Genomic DNA, 26,747 nt, shown 5'->3' on the forward strand with positions numbered 1-26,747 from the left:
TAAGTTTATGTACTTCTCCCCCGCAGTGTCCAGCCTTCTCCGTGAAAATCAGCAGGCTGCTGTAAACAGGTGGGGGACATGCGGATGCAGCATCCATGCATAACACCACTCCTTTCTTACATCACTTGTGCTGGTGTTGATGCATGCATATCACCATGGCAACCCAATAGCAGCAGTCTGCCATCATTCATGGAGGCTGGACGCTGCAGAGGAGAAATACATAAACTTAGAGGGGAGGACAGCCAGCGGGCCGGTCTTTTCGATGTGGCGCTCTGCACCGGACCTGCAGTTTGAAGACCACAGCCTTAAAGTGAATCTGATGTGAGTGATATGGAGGCTGCCATATTTGTTTCCTTTTAAACAATATGACCAGTTATAGATGGTCTAGCGCTCAACAAATCTTGCAGCGAAACATTAGTTGCCTGGCTGCACTGATGTTTTTGGCTGCAGTAATGTCTGAATTACACCAGAAACAAGCATACAGCTAAATCTTTTCCAATCTGACAATGTCCGAAACATCTGATCCTCATATGCTTGTTCAGGGTCTATGGCTGAAAAGAGGCAGAGGATCAGCAGGACAGCCAGGCAACTGGTATTGCTTAAAATGAAATACATATGGCAGCCTCCATAAAACACTTTAAAGTGGTATACTAGTCCAAAAACATGACACCTGCCAAAATACCTACTGTAAGGGACAGCAATGTAGGGAAAAGAGTCAGAGTTCACATTCCACTCTGATCAGATGTATCTTACACGTGCACGCATTCTTCAAAATGTTTCACGATAGTGGTCCTTTGGATCTGCACGTGTACCAGACCTTCCTTCAATAATTTGTTTCCTGATCACAAGTTACTAATACCATATGGGTGCATTATTCTAACCAGATTTGTGCCACACAACTTTTATTGGATCCCTGTAAAGATCAGTTGGTCATCAACACCCAACACTTGCAGGACTGATCAAGGATTGCCGCAGGGGAGGGGGGGGGGGAATGAAAAAAAAACTACCCAAAAGTGTAAAATACAAAATTCAATACTTTAATGAAAGAAAGAAATACAGCTTGGATATACCAATAAAACTGATATGGCCTGGCTGTTTCTCATTTCAGTACAGAATGGCATCACTTTGCATTCTTTCAGCCACCAAATATCCTGAGTAGAATGTGCAGATCAGTTAATAAAGACATAAAACATATGCAATATGAAATGTCTTGCGGTTGCCCATGACCAGCACAGGCCTCTAGATATAAAAATGCATTATACAGAATAGTCCCACCTATGTTACTCTCTGCAGAACATATTCCACATTTACATGTAACTATTTACAAAAAGCCCAAAATAAAAATTTAAGGCCGTGTATTCTTGGGGAAAGGTGTGGATCAAGCAAAACCTAATATAGGTCATTTTTGTTACACTTATAATGTATTCGAGAAGCCACAAAATGTACTGTACTATGGAAGGCTATGTTTAAAGCCCCCTGATTAGTTAAACAGAAAAATAAAGTTAATTTGTTTCTATGAGTTGAAGCAGATTTGCTTAAGGGTAAATGCATTAACAGATAGCCCTGGGTCACAAAAAGATGGGGATAGGTGTTCCAAGTGTGAAAAAGCTTATTCCCCTGGCAATTCTTTCATATCTAGGACTCTTAACATGAAATCTGACTTCAGGCCAAACAGAAGTAAAAGTACACCCTCTAGTGTACTGTTGGAAGGTTATATCGCCAACTTGCTCAAACTTCTCTTCAAGCCAAAGGTCAGAATTCAAAAGGTAATCCTAACATCACAACAGGAGTGTTTCCTGCAGGACTTCAGACATTAACTTACTAGTCCAATGGAGATCCACTTGAAAACAGCTTAGGCAGGGGCATAGAGTTGGGACCCAAGCGCAAGAATTCGCTCATCAGCCCCTACAACAATAACTTGGGTAGTAGGACGTGGACTTGCATGGCCTTAAATATGGCCACTGTAACATTACTTCTACTTCATTTTGTCAGTTGGCAATTCATACAGAGGCTTTAAACACGTTTTTGCAGTAATAAGGAAATCAGCACCAAACAATGCAGTATCACAGTTGGGAAAACAAGTTTCCCCAACACAGTTTTGTATGGTCTGCTAAATATAGACTGAAGTTGGATTCAAGGTAATTCATGGGGAAAGGTCCAGATAAGTGTTCATCTGCGGTGGTGGCTGTGTCTGGGGTAATCCCGATCATAGTGTCGATGGCTCACTCTCTCATAGGAGCGAGAGCGCTCCCTACGACGTTCGTGATAGTAGTGGTGGTTTTTCTTCTTGTATTTCCCAGAGTCTGGAGTGTCATGCGATCTGCTGTAGGAGGGAGAAGAGCTTCTGCTGTGAGACCTTCTCTTGTGTCCAGTGTATCTGTAGTCACTACCTTTTCCATGTACATGTCCTTTAGAGCTTTTATAAGCGCCTTGGTTTTGTTTTCGGGGAGGTGAATCACTGCGACTTCTGGAATGGCTGCGGGATTTTGAGCCACTAGATGAGGAGTAGCTCTGACTTTTCCTGGAAGAATACAGTTTACTGTTAAAGTTTATAACATTTCATGCTTTAAAAAGACACAAAAGCAATTTGTACAGGCATCTGTTAGCTTTCCTGTATAAGCTAGGCATAGTGGTAGAGATCCAGGGTAAAAAAAACAAAAACTAAAATTCTGACAATGAATTGCAGGTTAATGGGCAAACATGCAAGAAAATAATATCTACTGGATGAGAAAGACCTCACTTAAATGATTTACTGCCCTCACTGCCCATGGCAGAGTTTGCTGCACTTAACCCTAATATGTCAAGCCCACATTCACACCATCATACTGGCATCTCAAGAACCCCACTTGTTATTTCTGAACTGTTTCTTGCAGTAGGCTACTCAGTGTTTAATGGGTTTATGAAACTAGAAGTCAGTAATTTCAAGCACTGCTAGCATTAAATGTGGTATATCAAGCAGGGGTCTCAGTGCAACCCTAAGTGCCTTTTTACAAAAACATTTTATATTCCCATATTCTAAGCTGATGGGGAACACAAAGATAGGAGAAAAGGTTATTGTAGTACAGCAGGGTGACAAATTTAAATCACCCTCTAGGGATGGAATCCCCACCTTCGTATACCATGGATAAAAGGACATGAAGATTGCTGGTTTTCACAACAAGAGAATTGCTGCATATATATATATATATATATATATATATATAGGAAAAAGCAATTATCCAGAATTTAGCCAATGCTCAAGCCCCACTGACATAATATTCAATAAAATCATGTTTTCCTACTTGATTACCAAAACAAATGATCCGATTTTATGCAAATTTACAAATTACAAATTCCCCAAATACAGTTTATTTGCTCTAAAAAGCTGCAGCATTTACATATTAGGTTTCTAGTGAGATTTCTCTGCTTTTAACCTATTATCCCTGCAAGCTGAAACATTGCACAGGAATGTTTACTAATGGAGGCTGGAAACCATGAAATCGTTTGAGTTCTCCAAGCTTGCCACTGAAGAAGGAAGTGCTGCTTAGCTGCTGGACTGTACCAGTTTTTAAGCTGTAAATCTTTTAGAGCAAAGACAAAATGCTGAGCTTCATACTACTATCACTAGCTGAACGAGATAGAGATGTTACATTTTACAGGCCAGGTTCATCAACTTACCTTCTTTTTGGAGAGACAGATCGAGATTGGGATCTGGAGTAGCTCTGATCTCTGCTTCCACTGCCACTTCTGCTATCCCTCCCTTTTGTTACACTGAGAAAAAAGAGAAAATAAACCCCAATGAGACTCAAGACTATATCCTGGTGAAGGCAACAATAGCATTGAGTACTTGTGACAGGGGGGAAAAAAAAAAAAAAAGAAGGCAGCATTAGGTCTGGCTCACACCAGAGAATACTGCAATGGCCTTGATGATCAGCAAAGTACTATTGAATGGTTACCCTATGAGGGTGTTAACAGAGCAGTGTTGCAATTTGGGCAAATTTCAGACATGCTGCATTTTTTTTTCTTTTAAAGCTATTAAAGAGAGTGAAGTCTCAAAATTTTTTTTATTTAACAAATATGTTTAATATGTTAGCCCTAACTATACCGCCGCATTCCCACCACTGTACACTATCTAAATCCCCCTAACTCGGTGGGGGGGGGGGGGTGCAATCTGGGCAGTGCTTCAGCGTGAGGCAGAGCTATGAGCCGCAGCTCTGTCAGCCCAGATCGCCGCCTCTCCTCACCCCTCTGTCTTCCTTCACTGAGAGGGGCAGGGGAGAGGCAGAAATACACGCTAACAGACACGTGTAGAGGCAGAACTGCAGCTCGTAGCTCTGCCTCACACGGAAGCGCACAGGGCAGCAAAATCCACGACCAGGTTGTGGATCTTGCAGGGGAGAGGGAGGGCGAGTTGAAAGGGGGGGGCGGAGGGAATTTAGATAGATTACAGTGGCAGGAATGCAGCGGTTTAGTTAGAGTAAACATTACTGCACAGTAGAGCTGTACATTTTTTTCAATGTGTATATTTGCATATTCATTCACACTTAGAGACACTGAAGTCTCAAAAAATCCATCTTTTTATATAACACATTTTATAAAAAGATGGGTTTTTGAGACTTCAGTGTCTCTTTAAGTGTGAATAAATATGCAAATATACACATTTAAAAAAATGATTGTATTTTGCAAAGTGGGCCAAAAGGAACAGCTCTACTGTTCAGTCCCATACGCACACCTCCTTCATTGCGCTCCTATGGCCAGTAGCATTCTGCACATTTGCAGCATTAAGTTTATACAAACTATGCATCAGCAGCAAATGTGGAGGTGCATGGCTGGGACAGCACATGCACTGTAGATTGTAACTTAGCCAGTTGCCGGCTTAACGGTACTGACAAGCAGCACAGTGGAACGGAACCAGAGGACACCAAGGGAGCTGGAAAACTACAGGGGGGCTTGAAGCCCCAGGTAAAGCAAGAGACAATTTCCCCAATCCCATGGATTCTTGATGGAGAGAGTTCTTACACAGCTACAGCTATTTCCACTTAGTATATAGCAGAAGCAGTTAGGCCAAAATAGCATGGGGAAAAAAAAAAAAAAAATTACCCATTTACAGGACTTGACAAAGCCTTCTTCATCCCATCTACTTTCCTTTTGGAATTTCTAAGTAAGTGCATGGCACCTGGTGAAGATTTGCTAGATTTCCCATCCTTAGGAGATTCTGTAAGGTCATTAAAAACATTGATCATTTGTGATTTAGAATAAAACAAAATAAACGAGCGAATGAGATATTTTAGACAAGACATACCAGTTCTCACATTAGGCGAAAATTCCGGCCCATTATCCAGGTGGGGAGTCCCATCAGGCATTAATCCTTTTGCCTTGGCTTTTGCCTCTTCAATTTGTAATTTGCGCTTCTCTACCTTACTTTCAAGAACAGTCAAGTCCACCTGGAATCAAAAAAAAAAAAGTCAACCCACTACACACAAGGCACAAGTGCAAACATGTTTATAAGGATAGCCAATGAGACTAGCTCTGCAGCTACATTGGCATTGTGTAAATTGTGCTTTGGGAACATACATTGCTCCCTAAAAGCTGGTTTGCATGGTGTGAGCCCGTGGTGAAGACTGTACAATGCATACCTTCTTGCGGCTATAGAGCTTCAAAATCTGGATACAGATCTCACGAATTTCCTCTTCAGTAGCACCAAACAGAAGAAACCAGTGTGGACGATTTGGGAGACTTATCTGTAACAGAAAATCACATTTAGACTATTCAACAGGAAGAACAAAGGAAAATATAGCCTCAACTATGAAGCAAAGCACCTTATATCAGGGATGAGCAACGGATGAATTCCGAATAGGTTTTAGTCGGAGTTCATCCAGGTAATTAACACCAGAGCAGGGGGGTGCGGGAGGGTTAAGGCTAGTACACACTAGCAATTTTGATTGACCAATGATTGCTCAATTTTACCACCTCCATGTAGTATGAGGGCCAAACAGATTTTCAATTCTATGCAGATTATATAGGTAAATGGTCATACCACATGGAGGTGGTAAAATTGAGCAATCATTGGTCAATCAAAATTGCTAGTGTGTACTAGCCTTTAAAGTTACCCAGGACCCTTCTGCTTTAAGTCGTCCCACGCTGCATTTCAATTCACGGTCACGTGACTACTGCACTTCCTCATTTCGGGTTGAAAAAGTGCAGTAGTCACGTGACCGTGAATTGGAACGCAGCGTGGGACGGATTAAAGCCAGAAGGCTCCTGGGTAAGTTAAACATTCCCACCCCCCATCCCCCCCCGCTCAGGAGTGCCAATTACCTGGATGAACTCCGACTAAAACCTATTCGGAATTCATCCGTTGCTCATCCCTGCCTTATATATAGCTTATTTCCGACACAGCCTTTTGTTTCTATTGTATAGCCATCCAACCAAACATTGTTCACTATGACTATACACACATAAAAACTTTAGTGTCACCCCATTCTAAACCATCTTACACCTTCTCAACAGACGTCTCCCCCAGAAAAGCATAACGCAATCGGCATCAAGTTCTGGGGGAGTGGTTTGCAGGGAATCGCGCGCATCCCGCTTGAGTAGCGTAGCTCTGTCTTCAGTCTACCAGCAGCGATCGTCGCTAGCAGGCTATTAGACAGCAAAACTGCCATTTACATTGTACAGTGCTGCGATCTACTGCAGTGCTGTACTGGGGACAGTCATGTCACTCGGCTGTCCCCTGGAAATGCTTGCCATGCAATCCCCTCTCATAGGTTGAGGCCTATGAGAGAGGATCGCTCTGATTGGTCCTCAGGGAGGGGAAACATTTTTTATATTAAAAAAAAAAAAACCCTGCAGCAGTGATCAGAGCCAAAAAAGGTGGGTGGGGTGAGAGTCTGAAGGAATTCATTCATATGCTCAGTTGTATGGCTCTGCTGCAAGCTATTAAAGCTGCAGAGCACTGAATAGTAAAAAATAAATAACTTGGTCACTGTGGGGGAGGAGGGGTGGCGATTGCAACCAAGGAGTGGGTTTATGGGAATTTGTCCCGTCTCCCACAAGAGCATTTGCAAATCAATGTTGGACAAGGCATGGCTAGCAGTTTTTTCTCCAATGTATTCTATTAGGTTATGTTTAGGGCCCATTCACACCACAAAGTGTCAAAACGGTAGTGCTCAGCTATACCGTTGTGCAGGTGGTTAGTGCAGTAAAAACACTGTACACGTGATTCAGAGCAATCAGCACTTTAACCACTTCACCACTGAGGGGTTTTACCCCTTGAGCACCAGGGCAATTTTCACCTTTCAGCGCTCCTTCCATTCATCTACAACTTTATCATTACTTATCACAATTAAATGAACTATATCTTGTTTTTTCCGCCACCAATTAGGCTTTAGGTGGGACATTATGCCAAGAATTATTTTATTCTAAATGTTTTAATGGGAAAATAGGAAAAAAAAAATTTCAGTTTTCGGCCATTATAGTTTTTAAATAATGCATGCTACTGTAATTAAAACCCATGAAATGTATTTGCCCATTAGTCCTGGTTATAAAACCATTTAACCCTCCTGGCGGTATGAAAAATTCCGCCAGGAGGCAGCGCGGCAGGTTTTTTTTTTTTAATTTAAATCATGTAGCGAGCCCAGGGCTCGCTACATGATAGCCACTGCTCAGCGGCATTTCCCCCCCCCCCCCCCCCCGATCGCCTTCGGTGATCTCCGATCAGGAAATCCCGTTCAAAGAACGGGATTTCCTGGAAGGCTTCCCCCCCGTCGCCATGGCGGCAGGATGACGTCACCAACGTCGTGACGTCATTGGGAGTCCCGATCCACCCCTCGGCGCTGCCTGGCACTGATTGGGCAGGCAGCGCACGGGGTCTGGGGGGGCCCGCGTGCCGCAACGGATAGCGGCGATCGGGCGCAGGGCGGCAGCGATCAGTGTGCTGGCGCAGCTAGCAAAGTGCTAGCTGCGTCCAGCAAAAGAAGAAAAAAAAAAAATCGGCCGAGCAGGGCCGGAGAAAACCTCCTGCACGGCTTACCCCGAACATAGTTCGGGGTTACCGCCAGGAAGGTTAAATTATGTCCCTATCACAATGTTTGGCGCCAATATTTTATTTGGAAATAAAGGTGCATTTTTTTTCAGTTTTGCGTCCATCCCTAATTACAAGCCCATAGTTTATAAAGTAACAGTGTTGTACCCTCCTGACAAATATTTAAAAAGTTCAGTCCCTAAGGTAACTTTTTTTTTTTTTTTTTTTTTTAATTGTAATTTTTTTTTTAATTCGAAAGAGAAAAAAAAAATGGGGAGTGTGGGAGGTAATGAGTTATTTTTTTGTGTATAAGTAATTTATGTTAAAAATGCTTTAGGGTGTAGTTTTACTATTTGGCCACAAGATGGCAACTGTAACTTTTTGTTTAATGCAACCTCCAAGCATCCTTTCGGACACTTGAAGTACTGGGCTGGGAAAGTTTTTCTCTTCCCCCACAATGATCGCGCTGCTTATTGGATAAGCAGCGGATCATTGTGGGGCTTAGATCAACGAACAGGAATGGATTTTCCCGTTCATTGATCTCCGGGCGAGCGGCGTGTTTACGAGCGGGAGTGCGCGCGAGAGCGAGCGCGGAAAGTACGGATTTCTCCGTCCCTGGGGGTGAAAGGATGGAAAAATTCGTACGGGCGGCGGTAAAGCACTGTATTGCGATCGCTCCAGAATCGCGAAAAGATGCTGCAGGCAACAAGGGGAGGGAGTTTGAGCAAAAATTGCCAATATAAAAAAAAAAAACACCCAGACTAATAAGCTGGTATATTCTATGTACTAACCTCTAGCGTCCTTGCAGCTAAGTAAATGCATGCACATGCAATTGCCTCAGGGTTGAACCTCACAAATACATCTGTGCGAAGGCTGTCATTCATATAGTTCCTGAAATTACAGTAAAGAAAGAATTGCACATTTGAGGGTTAATCTAAGCAAATGCCTTAAATATAACATTCACTACAGCAAGGGTCAAATGAGGAAAGTGATTGAACTGTGAAGCATGGAGAGCCTATCTTAACCCAGTTGTACACGTATATAAAGTAGCCATCAAAATCCAGGCCATTAAATTGTTAAATTTTCCAGTGGAGGTTCACAAGCAAAATAGTCCAGAGGTGAATTAGGAAAAATCCAGTTAACAGTTGGTTGGTAAAAAGATCCGCATCTGGCACAGTTTCATTGTCCATGCATGACTCCGGTCCTGAATAGTTGCATAGTCCAAGCATGGTTTAGGTCCATATACTTTCCAGGTGGAAATTAAGACACTATTGCTGTAAAACACTGCAAAGATCCTAAGAAAAAAAAAGTTAGTGTGAAGCTACACAAGTACACACTAGTCATAAGATTTAGAGATGACAAGAGAGCTATACCAAAACTAATTATTCAGTAGCGTAATGCAGGTCTTCTACTAGTCAGATCTGAGTGTAATCACCTGAATCTCAAGTGCTTCAAGTGAAGTTTTGCCCTACCAGAACAGCATTTTGCCGACAATTCCTCTTTCCAGAGTTCAAGCTACACCAGGTCAGTAATGAGTGAGTCTATGTGTATTACACAGAGGCATGCTATGATATGGCATACTGGGTGACTTGCATCATTCCTTATCCGGCATCTGCATACAGAAGCATAATCTTTATATTTAGGCCCGAAGATAATGGTGTACACACTATAGCAGCGATGGCTAACCTTGGCACTCCAGCTGTGACAAAACTACAAATCCCATCTTGCCTCTGCCTTCCTGAGTTATGCTTACAGCTGTTAGATTGTTGAAATGCCTCATGGAACTTGTAGTTCCACAACAGCTGGAGTGCCAAGGTTAGCCATCACTGCACTATAGGCTTCTTAAAAAAAAAGGAGTGCACTCCAAGGAGGACTATTAGGTGCCCTATCTTAAAGGGAACCTTAACTGGTGGGGGGGGGGGGGGAAATTCACTTACCTGGGGGCTTTCCCAAGCCTCCCGCAGCCGTCCTGTGCCCGCGCCAGTCCTTTGGTGCCCTCCGCGGCTACGTTTCATTTTCGCCCGACTGCCAGTCGTCCTCGGGCAAAGCGTCCTCTTCTTCCGCATTCCCCGTCGTAAAGCGCGTCCGCATGACGCGTCTTACGGACGCGCTTTACGACGGGGAATGCGGAAGAAGAGGACGCTTTGCCCAAGGACGACTGGCAGTCGGACGAAAACGAAACTTAGCCGCGGAGGGAGACCGGAGGGCACCGAAGGACCAGCGCGGGCACAGGACGGCTGCGGGAGGCTTGGGAAAGCCCCCAGGTAAGTGAATTCCTCCCCCCCCCCCCCCCCCCCCCCCACCGGGTAAGGTTCCCTTTAAGCTTCAATTGCTTTTAAGGGTTTTTTTTATTGTGCGTTTTGTAGATTTTTTTTCTAACAATATTAATAAATTGATTATATTAAATATACTCAGTGCTCCCTAAGCTTGTGTTTCTATAGACTCAGATTACGGTTTAAAAATCAGATTGCCAAAATTATGCATGTTGCTCCATCTTGATCATGTGCTAAAAACATTGTTAATGTGTGGTGGAAGTGCTCCTCAGAGTGTTTAGTGTGACAGGTTTATTTGCAGTTACCCTTTAGTCCAATTCCTCACCCACTAGCAGAGTGACATCTTTACTGCAGGGATGTACCGTACTGTAAAAAAAAAAAAAAAAAAAAAAAACCTGCATCGACCCCCCCCCCCCCCCATACATGTGCTGCACGAAAACCCAAGTCTGACAGTAGAAGAGGTAGAATAGCCCAGGTGGGGTCATGTGAACAGCCATGTCCTCATACCTTGAGCTTGTCTTTCTAGGTTAAGGGAAGTGAACATAGCTTGGCTATGACAATAGTTCACATACATATGATTGTATTTGCCTAGTGGCAATTTAAAAATGCTGTTTTAGTTCAACAACTTCTAATATAGCAAGAAATGTCTAATTCGTTTGGAGAGCTGACTTGTACAAGACATGACAGTTTCTTAAACTGTGCAATGCATATACTTGTTCTATAAAGATGTGAATGAAAGTGACCTAATATTCTCTATAATTATTTATACAGCTTTTGGGGGGGGGGGGGGGGGGGGGGGGTTGACTGATCAGACCACTGGCTAAATCCAGAAGAAGTTTGGGTTTTCTAATCAACCTGATTGCTGTCAAGAACTTGCCTTGTTCAATTCTTATGCTTTAAAGCAGGCGTGTCAAACTCAATCATGTAAGGGGACAAAATCTGAAAGTTTAAGTCGCAGACCAAATTCTTTATTAAGAATTAACATTTATTGAACAGTCTAACAATAAGTGGTGTAACTATAGTGACTGTGAATGGCCGGCCCTTCTCCCTTCCACAGAGCAGTTTAATATTTACCTGCTCCAATGCTACTTCAGATCTCCGATCTTCCTGACAGCCACATGCTCTATGCTGCCGAGTCTTGTCACATGATTGAAAGAAGGAGCAATGGAAGAACAAAGCATATGACTGCCAGGAAAAATTAGGGGGGCAGCTTAGGGTACAGCTGCACCCCAGGCAGAAAAGCACTGCAGAGCCCTTTGATAACAGGATTTGAAAACATGTTCCTAATACGTTGCATTAGAATCACAGCAAAATTGCTTCAATTTTTTCAGAGTCATGATCGCTGCTATTTTATCACAATTTTTTATGCACATCAATGGGAATCAAACATTGTCACTAGTGTGCATTTGTTTTCACTGCTTATGAAAGGGCAAAAAATAAAAAATTAAGGTCTGCATTCTGCTTACAGGCCTAGGGTTTGACACCTGTGCTTTAAAGCAAGCACTGCAGCCCAAGAACATGCATAACTACCAAGTCATGTGTAGCTCCTGTATAACTACTATTCCTGCTGACACCCACTGTTTTATAGTAAAGTAGAAGTTAGAGAAGAGACCCAACTCTATAGTAGAAATATGGGATCTCAACAGGTCATATGAATATGAAACTAGATTATCCAAGTCTGTTTCTCATGACAGCATGATGTACCCATTAACGACTGCGTTGGCAAAGCACCCCACAGCATCTCAAGTAATCCTTCACATATTGTTTAAAAGAATACTTAAGAGGGAAATGATTTTATCTTACCTGGGGCTTCTTCCAGTCACCTAGACTCCTCTTGTACCCACGACGTCATCCTGGTCCCCTCCAGTCAGCAGTTGAGTCTCCCGCAAAGCTGGCCATGAGCGTTCTGTGCATGTGCAGTAGCGATTTCTGTGTTCTGCGCAGAACGCTCCTGGAAGTGCGATCAGTGTGAGCCAACTCGGGGGTGCCAACTCTGCAACTGGCCAGCTATGCGTAGTCACCACTGCTACCCCCTGGGGGAGGGTTAACCAGGAGGACGTCATGGGCACAGGATGAGTCTAGGGGGCTGGAAGCACTAGGCAAGTTAAAATAATTTTTTTATTTTCCTCTCAAGTGTTTTTAAGCGTTTTTTATAATTGTGAAAGTGCTCTTCAAATTTTTCATGCTGCCAGCTATACTTATTCAGGTTAATTTATATATAGTTTAACATTTTTCTTCATCTCTAAACTGAATTGACTGACAAGTTAAAGTACCCCCTGAGCCCAGCTAAGAGTTACACACCCTCCGAGAACAGCGCAAGTTACTTATACTAGCAAAAGTCATAATGCACATTAACTTAGGTATGCTTACAGAAATAAATCTCAAACTACAAATAAAAAAAGCAAAATAAATACAGTGTACATTTCATTGTAAGAAGTCATGAAAAAAAGGTAACCATGAGGAGCCGTGAGCCCCGGCAATCCACTGAAGATATACCACCTGACCAGAGGCAGCCTTCTTTCTGGGGAAACTGCTTTGGATTGACTGAAGACGGCAGCTATCCCTGCACCAAAGCGCTTGGACAGCAGAGGAGAAGTCTTAGTCACTTACCCTCAGAGGCTAGCCTTTGATCAAAAGAGTACAGAAAACAAGAGTTAAAACAGGCTCTCCATTTGGCAAACAATTTAGACAGTTCAATCACTCCCCCATCCTACAATATATCTTTCCCAGTTGTAAACTACACATCAAAACATTAAACAAGTAGCTTGAAAAACATTAACTTGATGCTTAAAATTACATTCATTAAACTTGATACACACTATAACAGGTCAGAATCCATGTGAAAGCAGTTATATCAGGGAACAAGGAAAAAGTAGGTGAAACCAGGGCTGCATACAAATGAGAATGCAGTCCAGGCCAATCCAATCTTTCCTCATTTTAGAACGCATAGCCATCAGCCCATACATGGAACAGGTGTCATCAGAAAAGTCTGAAAGTTACCTACAGCACCTGCGAAACACGAAGTACCATTTCTTCAGACCAGGAACTGCTGCAAGGCATGCAAGCCTGTCCAAGCATGCAAACTGTTTCCCAGAGGGGAGATGAACAAGAGACAATCCCCACATGGCCTTATCTTTAGGGGGATAGGGTGGGGAATAAGATCCAAACAGGTGATCACATTATTACCCACAGAGGGGAAAAGTCATCTGCCAGCCAACTGTCTCCTGATCCAGAAGTTTACCACTGAAACTGTAGGTAGCTTTAAAACTGCCTTGATAACCAGCCACTGTACAGGAGTTTAAGGACACCTTGTAGAACAAAAAGGTATCCTGTCCAATCAAAAATTAAACCTTAACATATTTCAGAAAATCTGATATCCAATTAACATTGGGCTTACAAAATATAAGAAAAATACTCTGGGTAGTTTACTTGCTATTCAAAAATAAGAAGCCTTGAATAGGTGCCAACACTGGCAGAGGTACACTTAATCTCTCTCCCTGCGCTTCTCCAAATAAGGCAAAGCTGATGCGATTCTCAACCAGATCTTCTAAGTAAACAGCTGCAATCAAGTGGACTGTTAATACCAACAGGATGTACAAAGCTAAGCAAAGCCTTTATACATCCTTAAAACCATGAAGGAGTTACTATACAGCCAATTTGTTTTGTGAATAGAGAAAGGGAAGACACTCACCATGATGTCTGGACCAGATGCTTATTTCGCTCACACTCCAATACTTGCAGGTACATCACAATAATCTACAATACAGGAGACAAATAGTCATCTGAAACTTGCAAAGGAATTGAATCAAAAACAGTGAAAAAGATAACTGCCAAGATAGACTCACTTTGTGAGGGTGCTTCACATGGACACAAAAGCCCAATTCCTTCAAAATTCGTCTTTCAGCTTTAATTACTTGATTCTTCAAATTCACATAATCCTGATCCAACACCATTGGCAATTGTTTCCTACAGAAGATTAAAATTTAACAGGGTCAGATAAATCAGGTCTCTCTGGTCAGCGCCATCACTAATTTTTTTTTTTTTAAAGTTAGTCATAATCCAGGGTGATCAAGGCAAGTTTGACCTTGTAGATTAGCCACAAACACTCTGCAGAGATCTGTTACTGAGTAGCAGGCATGCTCTCACGAGTAATAACGAGCGTGTAAACACTCAAATTCATAATTTAAATGAGCATTAATTAGGTCAGGTGTGCAGCGGGGACATAAGGGGTTAGTTACCCATAATTCCACACTCTCCCTGCTCTCCAAATAGCTTGCATTCGTTCTATTGGACGCGTTGCAGGCCTCACTGCGGGCACTTACTCCTTCAAACCGGATGAGGCTTGCAACCGCCCAAGCTATTTGGAGCGCAGGGATGGCACAAAATTATGGGTAACTAACCCCTTACGTTCCCGCCGCACACTTGAGCTAATTAATGCTCATTTAAATTACAAATTTTAGTGTTTACACACTCGTGAGAGCATCCCTGTTGGGTAGTCAGCCACCACCCAAACAGTAATTGTTCTTTTATGCAATATATTAGCATCAACTGCTATATACTGCCTCCTTCACAGACTACCACTTATGGTAGATTATGCATTCACATGGCAGCCATTAAAGGACAACTCAAGATAGATATGGGGGCTGTCATGTATATTTCCTTTTAACCACTTCACAACTGAGGGGTTTTACCTCTTCAGCATCTGAGCAATGTTCTCCTTTCAGCGCTCCTTACATTCATTCGCCTATAACTATCATTACTTATCACAATAAAATGAACTATATCTTGTTTTTCCCACCACCAATTAGGCTTTCTTTAGGTGGGACACTATGCCAAGAATTATTTTATTCTAAATGTGTTTTAATGGGAAAATGGGGAAACATTTGGGAAAAAAACATTTTTCAGTTTTCCGCCATTATAGTTTTCAAATAATGCATGCTACTATAAATTAAAATCCATGTAACATATGCCCATTTGTCCCAGTTATTACACCGTTTAAATTATGTCCCTATCACAATGTTTGGCGCCAATATTTTATTTGCAAATAAAGGTGCATTTTTTTCAGTTTTGCATCTATCCCTAATTACAAGCCCATAATTTATAAAGTAACAGTGTTATACCCTCTTGATATAAATATTTAAAGATTTCAGTCCCTAAGGTAACTAAGTTTTTTTTTTTATTGTAATTTTTTTTAATTTATTTTAAATATTACAAAAAAAAATATTGGTAACAATTGGAGAGTGTGGGAGTTAATGAGTTAAAATAGTGAAAATAATGCATTTGTATGTGAAAATGTTTTTGGGTGTAGTATTACTTTTTGGCCACAAGATGGCCACTTTTTTTGCAGGCGTCCTACAAGCGTCGGAAGGACGCTTGCAGGAAGGGAGGTTGGGAAACTGAGTTTTTTCACAATGATCGCGCTGCTTCTCATAGAAGCATGCCGATCATTGTGGGGGCAGAGATCAACGAACGGGAATGGATTTTCCCGTTCATTGATCTCCGGGCGAGCGGGCGGCGGCGTGCACAATAGCGGGAGGGCGCACACGTGCGAGCGGTTGCGTATATCTACGCTTCGGGGAACTCAAGTCCAAAGGAGCGTAGATATACTGTACCCGGGCAGCGAAGTGGTTAAGCAATACCAGTTGCCTGGCAGCCCTACTGACCCTCTGCCTCTAATACTTTCAGCCATAGACCCTGAACAAGCATTCAGAAGATCAGGTGTCTGACATTGTCAGATCTGACAGATTGGCTGCATGCTTTTTTTCTGGTGTTATTCAGACACTTCTGAAGCCAAACAGACCAGCAGGGCTGCCAGGCACCTGGTATTGTTTAAAAGGAAACAAACATGGCAGCCTCCATATAACTCTTCAGATGTCCTTTAAAAGCATAAGGCAAGGGAAAGTTGTCTACGAAAAGCAAAACTCACAAGTAACTGTAAACAAACTATCCAGGTGATCATTTAAAAACTATGGGCAGCACTACATGATCCTTCCTGCTAGCTCAATTGTTTGCATAAATAGATAGCATTGATACAATGGGGAAAGGAAACCAATGCCAAACTTACTGTTTATCCCTCAGCTGTCGAAGTCTGTGAAAGACATTAATCACATCTCTGATGCGTCTTGGTGCCTCCTCAATCTTGGATGCCAAGTGAACGCAGGCCATTGAAACGTGCTAAGAAAAAAAAAAAATTCACACTTGAATTTGTTTTTGCCTATCAAAAGAAAAATCGAAAAAGGAAATATACAGTACAACAGATAAACAGAGAGAAAGCAGGGAGGGAGGAGAGAGAGGGAAAAAAAAAAAAAAAAAAAAAGTCCTTACCTCCATGGAATGCTTTACAAAGGATTTTGTGTAAAAGAACCGCTGAAATAATACCTGCCCCGTAGCCATCGCCACCTGCAATAAAGAAGACTTTTTAGAGCAAAATGTGTATAGTTTAAATATTGTTCAAAAGTTAGTGTAGAAAAATAAAAATATGAAGCTAGCCGACTTAAATGTAAACCCGAGATGGGATATCTAAAGACCGCCTAACGCCAATTGGCGTCAAGTCCTGGGGCGGGGGATTTGCAGATCACTCACGCATCGCCACATGGATGACGGAGCTCCGCTCCACCATCAGTCTCCCAGCGGCGATCCCCACTAGGAGACTGTTATGGTGGCCACTAATGATCCAATCTTTTTCATCCAATCTTACCAAATCTATGTAGTATAAGGGTAAATTGAGTGAATATACTGAATGTATACTTCAGGCAGTTACCTTATATTACATAGAAATGGCAAGATTGGATGCAAAAGATTGAATCATTAATGGCCAGCTTTAAGGACAGCAAAACCGCCGTCTTACAGCCATACAGCGCAGCGATCTATGGCAGCACTGTACTGGGGACAGCTGTGTGACAGACATGTAACTGAAGCCAATCACGCTGATTGGGTGGCAGGGGGAGGAATAAAAATATACACACAAATCAGACACCAGAGCCCTGTTGGGGAGAAGGGGGGGGGGGGGGGGTAGAGTGAAAAAAAAAAAACAACAAAAAAAAAACAACAAAAAAAACAACCACAACAACTTATGTGCCGAGTTGTGCGGTCCTGCAGCGAGGCCTATGCAGTGGCCCATTCCGTAACAAATGGCCTAGTCTTTAGGGGGTTTAAGCCCAGGGTCCTCAAGTGGTTAAAACATTTTTATTTTTACCCGAAGCTTCCTCCACGCATGTGCGGAAGAGCTGACTGGCGGGACTGAGCCAGATTACAAGGACCGATACCAGGAGAACAGAGGCACTGTGGAGCAAGGGACGCATCGGTGCTCATGGGATCTGGAGGAAGCCCCGGATAATAATACAATCTTTAAAATAGCCCATCTCAGGTACACTTCAAAAGTGGTTTTTTTAATCGCTATATTACCGGCAAGGATCATTTCCGCATTTTTTCCACATTCACCAAAAAAATAAAAAAATAATCCGCATTTGGGAACAATGCGTAATTATGCAGAAACCATATGTAAAGACTCCATTTAAGTCAATGGGAAGCGAAATATATCACCAAGTACTTGTAGGGGATATAAAATCCGATAGTTAAAGAGAACCAGAGACGAAGCACCCTCATGTATTTTACCTTATAAATCAGTGGGAACATGACAGTAAACACCTAATCTGCTCTTTTTCGTTTCATTGGCCTCAATTCACTAAGATCATGCTGGAGATAAGGCAAGAGAAAAACTTACCTCCACTAGTAAGAGAGTTATCTTATCTCTTCATTCCTTACGTTACCTCCTCTGTAGTTAATGAACAGCCTGTCTTTAACTCTGGAGTTATTTTAAGGATTAAAGAGTTAACTTAAAGACAGAAGAGTTAAATTTACGTTTGCCTGATGTAAAATGTTTCCTGAATACGACATGTCTTATCACCGTGGTAACAACTCTAGAAGAGTTATTAAAGACAGGAGATAAGCCTAGTGAATTGAGGCCAAAGTTCTCTGTTTAATCTGACTGTTATCACCTCTGATAAGAATCCCCGACTGAGCATTCAGTCTGGCTTTGCTACAGAATGATTATAGCCGAGTCTGTCTTCTCTGGTGTCTTTTCAAGCCCACCCCCTTGTGGCTCTGCTATAATGACTCAGCTATAATCATTCCCGGCAAAGCCAGACTGAATGCTCAGTCGGGGATTCTTATCACAGCTGATAACACACTTTTAGCAGTGAGGATAAAACGGAGAGCAGGGTAGGTGTTTTCTCTAATGTTCCCACTGATCTACATGGTAAAACACACGAGGGTGCTTCGTTTCTGGTTCACTTCAATGCTGGGGATACACGGTACGTTTCTGTACCGTGTATCGACCAGCTGATAATATTCAGCTGGCCCGATCAAGCTGCTCGACCCACGCCCGCTCAATTACCGGTGCGGTGAAAAGGAAGTGCCGGCGGGGACGAGCGGCAATCGATCCGCGCGCACAAGTGGGGGTAGATCCAGCGGCTAATCGGCCGCCGGATCGACCCATGTATGCCCAGCATAAGTCAGAAATAATGCACTCCTTTTTCTTTGTGAATTTTGATTTTTGCAGGAATTACCGGTTTGTGGACATTTACTGCACTTTTTACGCATGCTGGAAAACAATGCATACAATTTTACGCATGTGGTAAATAACCATGTGTAAAATTTTGAGAATGTCAAGATGGTCTTATTTCAGTAGGGAATTTACCACAAGTGCATTTCCACATGCAGTAAAAGATTGTAGGCCAACCCCAGTATAAAGATTATAACTGGGTAACCTTTTCAAATGGCTTGTTCTACTTAGATGTTAAAGCATTCTGATGCATAAAGCGATACATGCAGTCTCCTACTTATGCCAAGAACAGAACCTGTTTGTAAGTCACGTGTTAAACAGTGAAATGCAAATACATTTATTTTCGGTTGATTCTGGATTTAGACCTACTATACTGTTTTTTGGTTGTTTTGAATAGGCTTCTAAAGTGCTTTATACTAATAAGTTTATACAATGCTGTAGCATACACCAAAATGTAACATAGTATTGTATATTTTGTATGTAAAGATAAAAAAAAAAAAAAAAAAAAAAAATAACACGCATCTCTGAAAAGCCACTCATGGCATTTGTAAGTAGGGGACTGTCTATATGGCACAAGATTTGATTGACCAGGGCTTTTCAACCTTTTCACTGTTTGTAGTACCTTTACCACCTGAAAATGTTCAAGTACCACCAGTGTGTCTGCACAGTAGACTGGACCGAACCGCGCTTCGCTGTTTCCGCCGCAGCCCAAGTGTAGAGCCACTACCGCGCATATGCGCACGACGAAAAGGATATCCTTGGGGGAGGGGTCCCAGCGCTGGATCAACTACTGAAAAAGGGGGAATCCTCTGTATGATCCAGAGGCTTTCCTGTCCCAAGGTAAGTATACCCCCAGGTGCATTTTTTTTCTTACAGGTACACTTTAAGTGGGGGGAGCAAGAGTCATTGGTGGGGGAAAAGGATTAAAGTGAATGTTTACCAGTTAAAAAAAAGAAAAAAAGTCAGATACTCACCTAAGGAGGGGGAAGGCTCGGTCCTAATGAGCCTTCCCTCTCAGACAGACAGACACAGAACACTTATATCGCGCTTTTCTCCTGGAGGACTCAAAGCGCCAGAGCTGCAGCCACTAGGACGCGCTCTATAGGCAGTAGCAGTGTTAGGGAGACTTGCCCAAGATCTCCTACTGAATAGGTGCTGGCTTACTGAACAGGCAGAGCCGAGATTCGAACCCAGGTCTCCTGTGTCAGAGGCAGAGCCCTTAACCACTACACTATCCAGCCACTACTCTCCTCTCCCGGTGCCCGGTCCCGCGCAGGATCCCCCGTGGCAGTATTCGACCAGTTCGGTCAAATACTGCCACTTCCGCATGCCTTCGGGAGCACTCGGGCTCCGGATGACGCGGCCGCTCCATACTGCACGAGCGCCCTCTATGACGCACTCACGCGTACGTAGTATGGAGCGGCCCGTCTTCGGAAGCCCGAGTGCTCCCGAAGACCTCCGAAGTCCCTGCGGCGGCGGACGCGAACGGGAGAGCCAGCGCAGCACCGAGGGCACTGGGAGAGGAGAGGGAAGGCTCATTAGGACCGAGCCTTCCCTCTCCTTAGGTGAGTATCTGACTTTTTTTTTTTTTTTACCGGTACCCATTGGCTTTAAAATTAGATTGCTAGCCTACAGATTGCATTAGTAGCAAGCGAGAGGGAGCTGAACTTTGTGGAGGCAGGGCAAGACTAGGACAAGCGGCAGGTGGGCAATTAAGTGGCAGGCAAACCAGACATGTACCACCTGGGCAAAAGCAAAGTACCACTGGTGGTACGCGTACTACAGATTGAAAAGCCCTGTGTTAGACAACTGAAAAATTTACTAATTGCAATGAAACTACTGGTTAAGAATGTGGATTTACCAGGATATCCAGTATAGCAGATACAGAAATAAAGGTTTACAGAATACAGCACTAGCATGTGTAACAAGGGAGGAGCAGTGACATGCCAGCTAGGCACTGAAGAAAAGCAGCTGACACGTGAGGCACTACTGGGAAAGTGACGTACTGCATGTTCCTCTACAACGTACTGTATGTTCCTCTACAACAGGATAGTATCGGTTTCCCAGGAACAGAACAAAAGAGCAGCTGCCTGAGTGATTATGTCATGTTCTAAGATTAGCCGCTACTACCTCCCATTTACAGAGTAGAAGCCAGCCCCAAACACTTCCTGAACAGTTATACAAGCAGTGCGTGGGGAGGGGTAAAATACAAAACCTTTAAACCTGTAAGGGAAGTTGCTTCATATAAAGTAATTATGAATAGAGCCAGATATGTTGTGGTGTTTACAACCTACTGGCCAAAATGAATTATTTAAAAGCACCAAAACAAGTGATTTAAAGTAAAAGATTTAAAAACCGAAGAAAAAAAAAAAAAAAAAAACACACAAAACCCACCACAAGTATCTTCACTTTATGTGGCGTTAACAGAAGCAAGTGAAAGGCCAAGGGTATTATGCAACAGTAGAACCTCCATCTCAATCAGATAAATAGACAACCTCCAGACGTTCAAACCTCCACATTAAATACCATTTGCGTATGGACAAGAGACAATTTATATTTTAGGGTACCTAAAAAATCCTCAACACACCGAGACTGAACTACATTCAATCCCTAGTCTGACCAGAAACCCACTAGGAGCGATTTCTAATCACTATCGATTTGAAAAAGCTCTTGCTAATGCAATGCTATGGAGGATTTTTATAAATTCACATCGCTCAAGTGGGATCACACCCATAGCATTACATTAGTAAGAGTTTTCAAATTGCAAAGCGCTCAGAAAAATCACTCCTAGTGGGTTTCTGGCCTCCCCCTGTACATCTTTTAACCACCCTGTCCACTGCTACAGTATATCTACGTCATCTGTGGCACCCTCCAAGCCACCATGATGTAGATATACTGACTTACTTGCAGCCCTGCTGAGCACGATCGGGTGCGCTTTAGAGCACCCCCCCAACACTGTCAGCTGCCTTACTAATTGGTGAAAGAGAAAATGTTCCCTTGTAGCCAGTTAGTGCCCCCCCCCCCCCCCCCCCGCGGATGAACGATCACCGCTGTAGCAAACAGCTGCGATCCTTCATCTGTCCCCCTACACGTCAGATTGCCCCTGCAAGGATAATATCTCACCTTACCTGGTTCCTGTGATCATCCTTCACCCCCAGCTTCCATTCACCGCGGTGCACGCAGCCCTGTGATGCCGAACATCCGGTTCCCAGCTTGATGACATCAAGCCGGGACCCGGTGTTCGGTATCACAGGGCTGCATGCAGCGTGGTGAATGGAAGCTGGGGCTGAAGGATGATCGCAGGAACCAGGTAAGGTGAGATATTCTGCTTGCAGGGGCATTTTTTTTTATCGATCTGGTCACGGAGGGGGCAAAGTAGTAAGGGGGGGGCACATCTGGCTACCCATAACGGAGGGTAGGGGTAATGTTCCGAAAGGGAGGTTGAAATGTATTTTGGGGCCCATCAGGGTAACAGGGGGTGGGGAATTAATAATGGGGGGCACATCTGATGGTCCTGGGGGCCATAACCTAACACTGGGGGCACATTTAACTATAATGGGGAGGGGGCAAATTTGGCTATAATGGGGAAGGGGCACATCTGGCTACAATGGGGAACATTGATCCCGGGGACACATCTTGCTATAATGGTGGGCCCATATGTCTATATGGGGGGATAGCAAATACAGGGAACAGATCTGCCTATACTGGGGACACGCCTGGCTATCTATCCTTGGGGGATGTAATACTGGTGGCATGTTTGTTATCTACTGTAGCATTTTTTACTGGAATTGGTGAAACCTAAGGATTAACACAATTTTTAATTCCCCCCCCCCCCCCCCCCCAATTAGAATGCTATGAATTTTTTTTTTCTTGGGTCAAAATAACCCCCCCCCCCCTATGAAAGTCTAGTATGTCCTGAAAAACAAACAAACAAACAAAAAAAAAAAAACACGATGCCTAGATCATTTAGGTGTCGTGAGTAGGGATAAAGTTATGGCTGTTTAACTAGGGATATGGCTAAAGCGTCAAAACTGCTCTGGTCCATAAAAGGAAAAGAAGGTCTGGATGTGAAGTGGTTAAAGAGAAACCGTGACGAATTGAACTTCATTCCAATCAGTAGCTGATACCCCCCTTTTACATGAGAAATCTATTACTTTTCACAAACTGATCAGGGGGCTCTGTATAGCTGAAATTGTGATGAAACCCCTCCCACAAGAAACTGAGGACCATGTTACTCCTGGCCATCTCCTGTCTGAACCTTGTTGCATTGTGGGAAATAGCTGTTTACAGCTGTTTCCAACTGCCAAAAAAACAAGCAGCAGCTACATCACCTGCCAGCAGTAAAAATGCCACCATGTGAAAGGTCAGAATGTAAATCAGGGATTTAAAAGATTTTACAACGGGCAAACACTGACTAAATCATTTATACATCATTTTTTTATTAACCATCCCGGCGCATTACCGCCGGAGGCTGCAGATTTTCTTCAAATAAAAAGCAGCACACGCAGCCGGCACTTTGCCAGCCGCGTGTGCTATCTGATCGCCGCCGCGAAAGAGGGTCCCCCCAGCCGCCGGAACAAATCGTTCCGGCCACCGCTAAGGGCTGGATCGGAGGCTGACGTCACTCCGCTCGTCGCCATGGCGACGAGGCAAGCAAAACAAGGAAGGCTGCTCATTGCAGCCTTCCTTGTTAATTCTGATCGCCAGAGGCGATCGGAATTACGCTTCAGGAGCACCCTCTAGTGGGCTTTCATGAAGCCAACTTTCAGTTGGCTGCATGTAATCGGTTTTTTTTAATTTAAAAAAAAAAAAACCTCCCGTAGCCACCCTGGCGATCTTAATAGAACACCAGGGTGGTTAAGCTTATTAAGCACTTTTTTTTATTACATTATTTTCACTGGAGAGCCTCTAAGTTGAGCTTGAATAAAAAAAAAAAAAAAAAAAAAAAAAAAAAAAAAAATGCACCTAGCATGTGGCCTCAGGCAGTTGAACTGTGTGCTCAGCAGGCAGTTACCAGGCAGCAGTGAGCAGTTACCAGCAAGCAGTTTGAGAGGCGCTTCACTTACTGCCCTTGGAAAAGAGGCCTTACAAAATTACAGTAGTCATATTGAGTGACACCATGGGTAGTGAATAGCAGTCTCACCTTACAACAATGGGTTCAAGTCACAGCCAGGAAACTATCTGCACTAAGTTTGTATGTTGTCCCTGTGTCTGCATTGGATTCCTCTAGGCAATCCAGTTTCCACAGGCATCCCAAAACTTCAACTGGCTTTGCCCTTAGTTTAATGGACCCGTTGAAAACCTCAGAGAAATTCAGCTAACTTGACTGGGTGGCCAGCACCATCTCGAACTGCTAGGTTTCCAGTAGGATGTAGTAAACTTTGCCCACACTATCTAGCCAATCACAATACTTTGTGCTGTAATTGAAGAACTTTTTCCTACTGGCTCCCCAGTAGACTAGCCCCCCCCCCCCCAAAAAAAATGCCCTACACTACAATAGTAAGATTACTTTGTGAGCCCCTCTGAGGAGCAGTAAGATTATATGCCAGTATTATATAAATAATCTTGTTTAAACTGTAATGACTACACATTAAATATTACAATCCTCAGATGTCACGATACGCTCATAGTATGATCATATAGCCAGCCCAGCAGGTGTGAATTCTGCCTCACCATCATTAAAAACTATCACATCCCCAGATCCATTGTCCTCGCTACTCTAGGTCAGGCTTCGAGGCTCACGTAAGGCCTAGGCCTCCCTGGCTGGCGAGATGGTCGGTTGAACGCCTCTTTCTCCTCCGCTTAGATCGCACCGAACTCCCCCCTTCACCCCCAGCGCGCACCGCCCTTACCTGCGGGAGCCGCAGCAGAATGCCGGCGGACTGGATGAGTTCGCAGCCCACACAGCGCAGGTCGGTCTCGGTCTCTAAGTCCAGGCCATCCAGGACGGAAGGCGTGAGGGCGCACTTTTCCTCGGGAATAAGGCAGTTATCCAAAGTAATGAGCACCCCAGAGTACACCTTATCCCCTATCAGGATCCCCTCACTAGCAACAGCAGCAGCAGCGGCGGCGGCCGCCATCTTCCCTTCTTCTTCTTCTTCTTCCTCCTCAACGAGTCTCCAGCACGGCGCGGTCTGACTTCTCTTCACACACTAGTCACACCTACCGAAGGCCACCAGTGGCTGGAAACCGGCTCGCCGCTTCTGTCATTGGCTAAACAAGCTATCAATCATATTAGGCTGACGTCAGAGAACGTGTTCCCGACCGCTCAACTGACCCGCCCACTTCCGGCGGGATTACTCAAACCTGGAGATTTTAACAAACAGGCGTGACGTCCTTACCACAATGCAGTGCGGGGAGATGATCAAGGGATGGGCAGTGACGTCAGTAGACGTTACGAAATTGCTGGGAAAACAAAATCCGAAATAAATAAAGGTTTACAGAATGTGTTTAACTGTCAGGCAACATGAAGCTAGGAAACTCTTCAGATTAAATATGTATGACTTCCAACTAGCCCTTTTTCGATAGGACAGTTGAAGGAAACTAAATCTTTCTGTTCCTTTTTCATGACTTGTGTACAGATCTATGTAAATATATGTATTTTTCTACTGAAGATATTTTTCATAGACTCTAAACATTATGTCTATCATTTAAGCTGATATATTTCTTATTTTCAAATGATAAAATGAAGGAGAGCTAATGATAGAGGTCTGAATTATAAAACTAGATCCTTTGCTTCTGAATTCTTTCTGGTAACAGTGGCTAGGGTTGTGTTTTAGGCTTTGTTCACATTATAAATCGCAAGCACTAAGCGTTTTTGTACACGATTTTTACAAGCGATTCCTGCCGTTTTCTGAGCGTTGGGCGATTTTGTGTAAGCACTTTTGATGAGCAATTGAGATTTTCAGTGAACTCTTTGACCCGGAACAGAATAAATACAATGTATTTATTCTTAAAAGCACTCGGGAAATCGCTATACAAAGCTCTTTTTCAATTGCTTAGCGACTTCCCTATACCTTCCATTGAGCCAAAGCGCTCAGAAAATTGTACAGGCAGCGCTTTTGGAAGCGGATCGTAATCGAAACGCTCATATGTGAACACTCTCATAGGGAATCATTGCACTAGCGCTTGTAAGGCGATTTCTAAAATTGCCAGTGCTTAAAAAAAATACCCAAACGCTCATAGTGTTGAACAAGCCTTTAAAGAGTCCCTCTTTCTTATCTAACAAGTTGGGAGGTATGAATACTTACCTATGTAGTGGGAAGACTTTGGATACCATAGATTATTCCCGGTCCTTTCTCTGTCACCTCTGCTAAGTAAAATACTACTTTGGCTCTCCTCATAAGCACTTGTGTCTCAGAGTATTTTTGAAGATGAAGGCATCTGTACTACGCATGCACAAGTCCAGGCTCCCACCTGTGCAGTACTGATGCGCTTATCTTCAGAAGCACTTGGGCACACAGGTACAATACTGTACGGTACTTCCTAAGACTGCTGAGGAGTACTGAAGACACCACTGGTCGTCTAACTTCATTCAACTGGGGACATCGCTGGAACAACGGGAAGGCACTATAGCATCCAAAACATTTCTTCTACATAGGTATCAGGTTTGCTTTATAAGGGAATAAGTAGGGCAGCTTAAATATACCTCTAGCTTCATGTTCTCTTTAGAAGAGTGCAAGGTCCATAGGCAATTTTTTTTTTCTCCCACAAGTTTTTTGCTGACCAAATACAGTTTATGCCTATATATGCTGGCAATACAAAGAGACTTTTTGATTCCTTATTAAAGGAAGCTTCCGAGCTACAAAAAAAGAGATCTTCTTACCTGGGGTTTCCTCCTGCCCCTGGCAGCCGGTATGTCCCTCACCACAGCTCCGGAGTCCCGGGATCCTCTCCGTTTCAAATGCCG

The 26,747-nt window shown here is 43.4% G+C and overlaps 1 protein-coding gene across 2 annotated transcripts; it reads right to left on the bottom strand.

The window, feature by feature from the left end:
* Positions 1-1,016: 1,016 nt before the first annotated feature.
* On the bottom strand, positions 1,017-25,009 carry CCNL2 (cyclin L2). Of its 2 annotated transcripts, XM_068240620.1 has the most exons (11): positions 24,691-25,009; positions 16,600-16,674; positions 16,340-16,449; positions 14,121-14,241; positions 13,967-14,031; positions 8,794-8,893; positions 5,616-5,720; positions 5,282-5,423; positions 5,080-5,194; positions 3,658-3,750; positions 1,017-2,521 (listed from the first exon to the last, which is right to left on the bottom strand). In XM_068240620.1, exons 1-11 carry the CDS (start codon positions 24,916-24,918, stop codon positions 2,170-2,172), a joined length of 1,506 nt encoding a protein of 501 aa, XP_068096721.1. In that variant the 5' UTR covers positions 24,919-25,009; the 3' UTR covers positions 1,017-2,169. The 2 variants fall into 2 exon arrangements, with proteins under 2 accessions (XP_068096721.1, XP_068096722.1); XM_068240621.1 differs by lacking the exons at positions 13,967-14,031; positions 14,121-14,241; positions 16,340-16,449; positions 16,600-16,674; positions 24,691-25,009 and adding an exon at positions 12,731-12,790.
* Between the last annotated feature and the right edge of the window lie 1,738 nt (positions 25,010-26,747).

This window comes from Hyperolius riggenbachi, chromosome 6 (genome assembly GCF_040937935.1).
Source record: "Hyperolius riggenbachi isolate aHypRig1 chromosome 6, aHypRig1.pri, whole genome shotgun sequence".
In the NCBI taxonomy this organism is placed as follows: Eukaryota; Metazoa; Chordata; class Amphibia; order Anura; family Hyperoliidae; genus Hyperolius; species Hyperolius riggenbachi.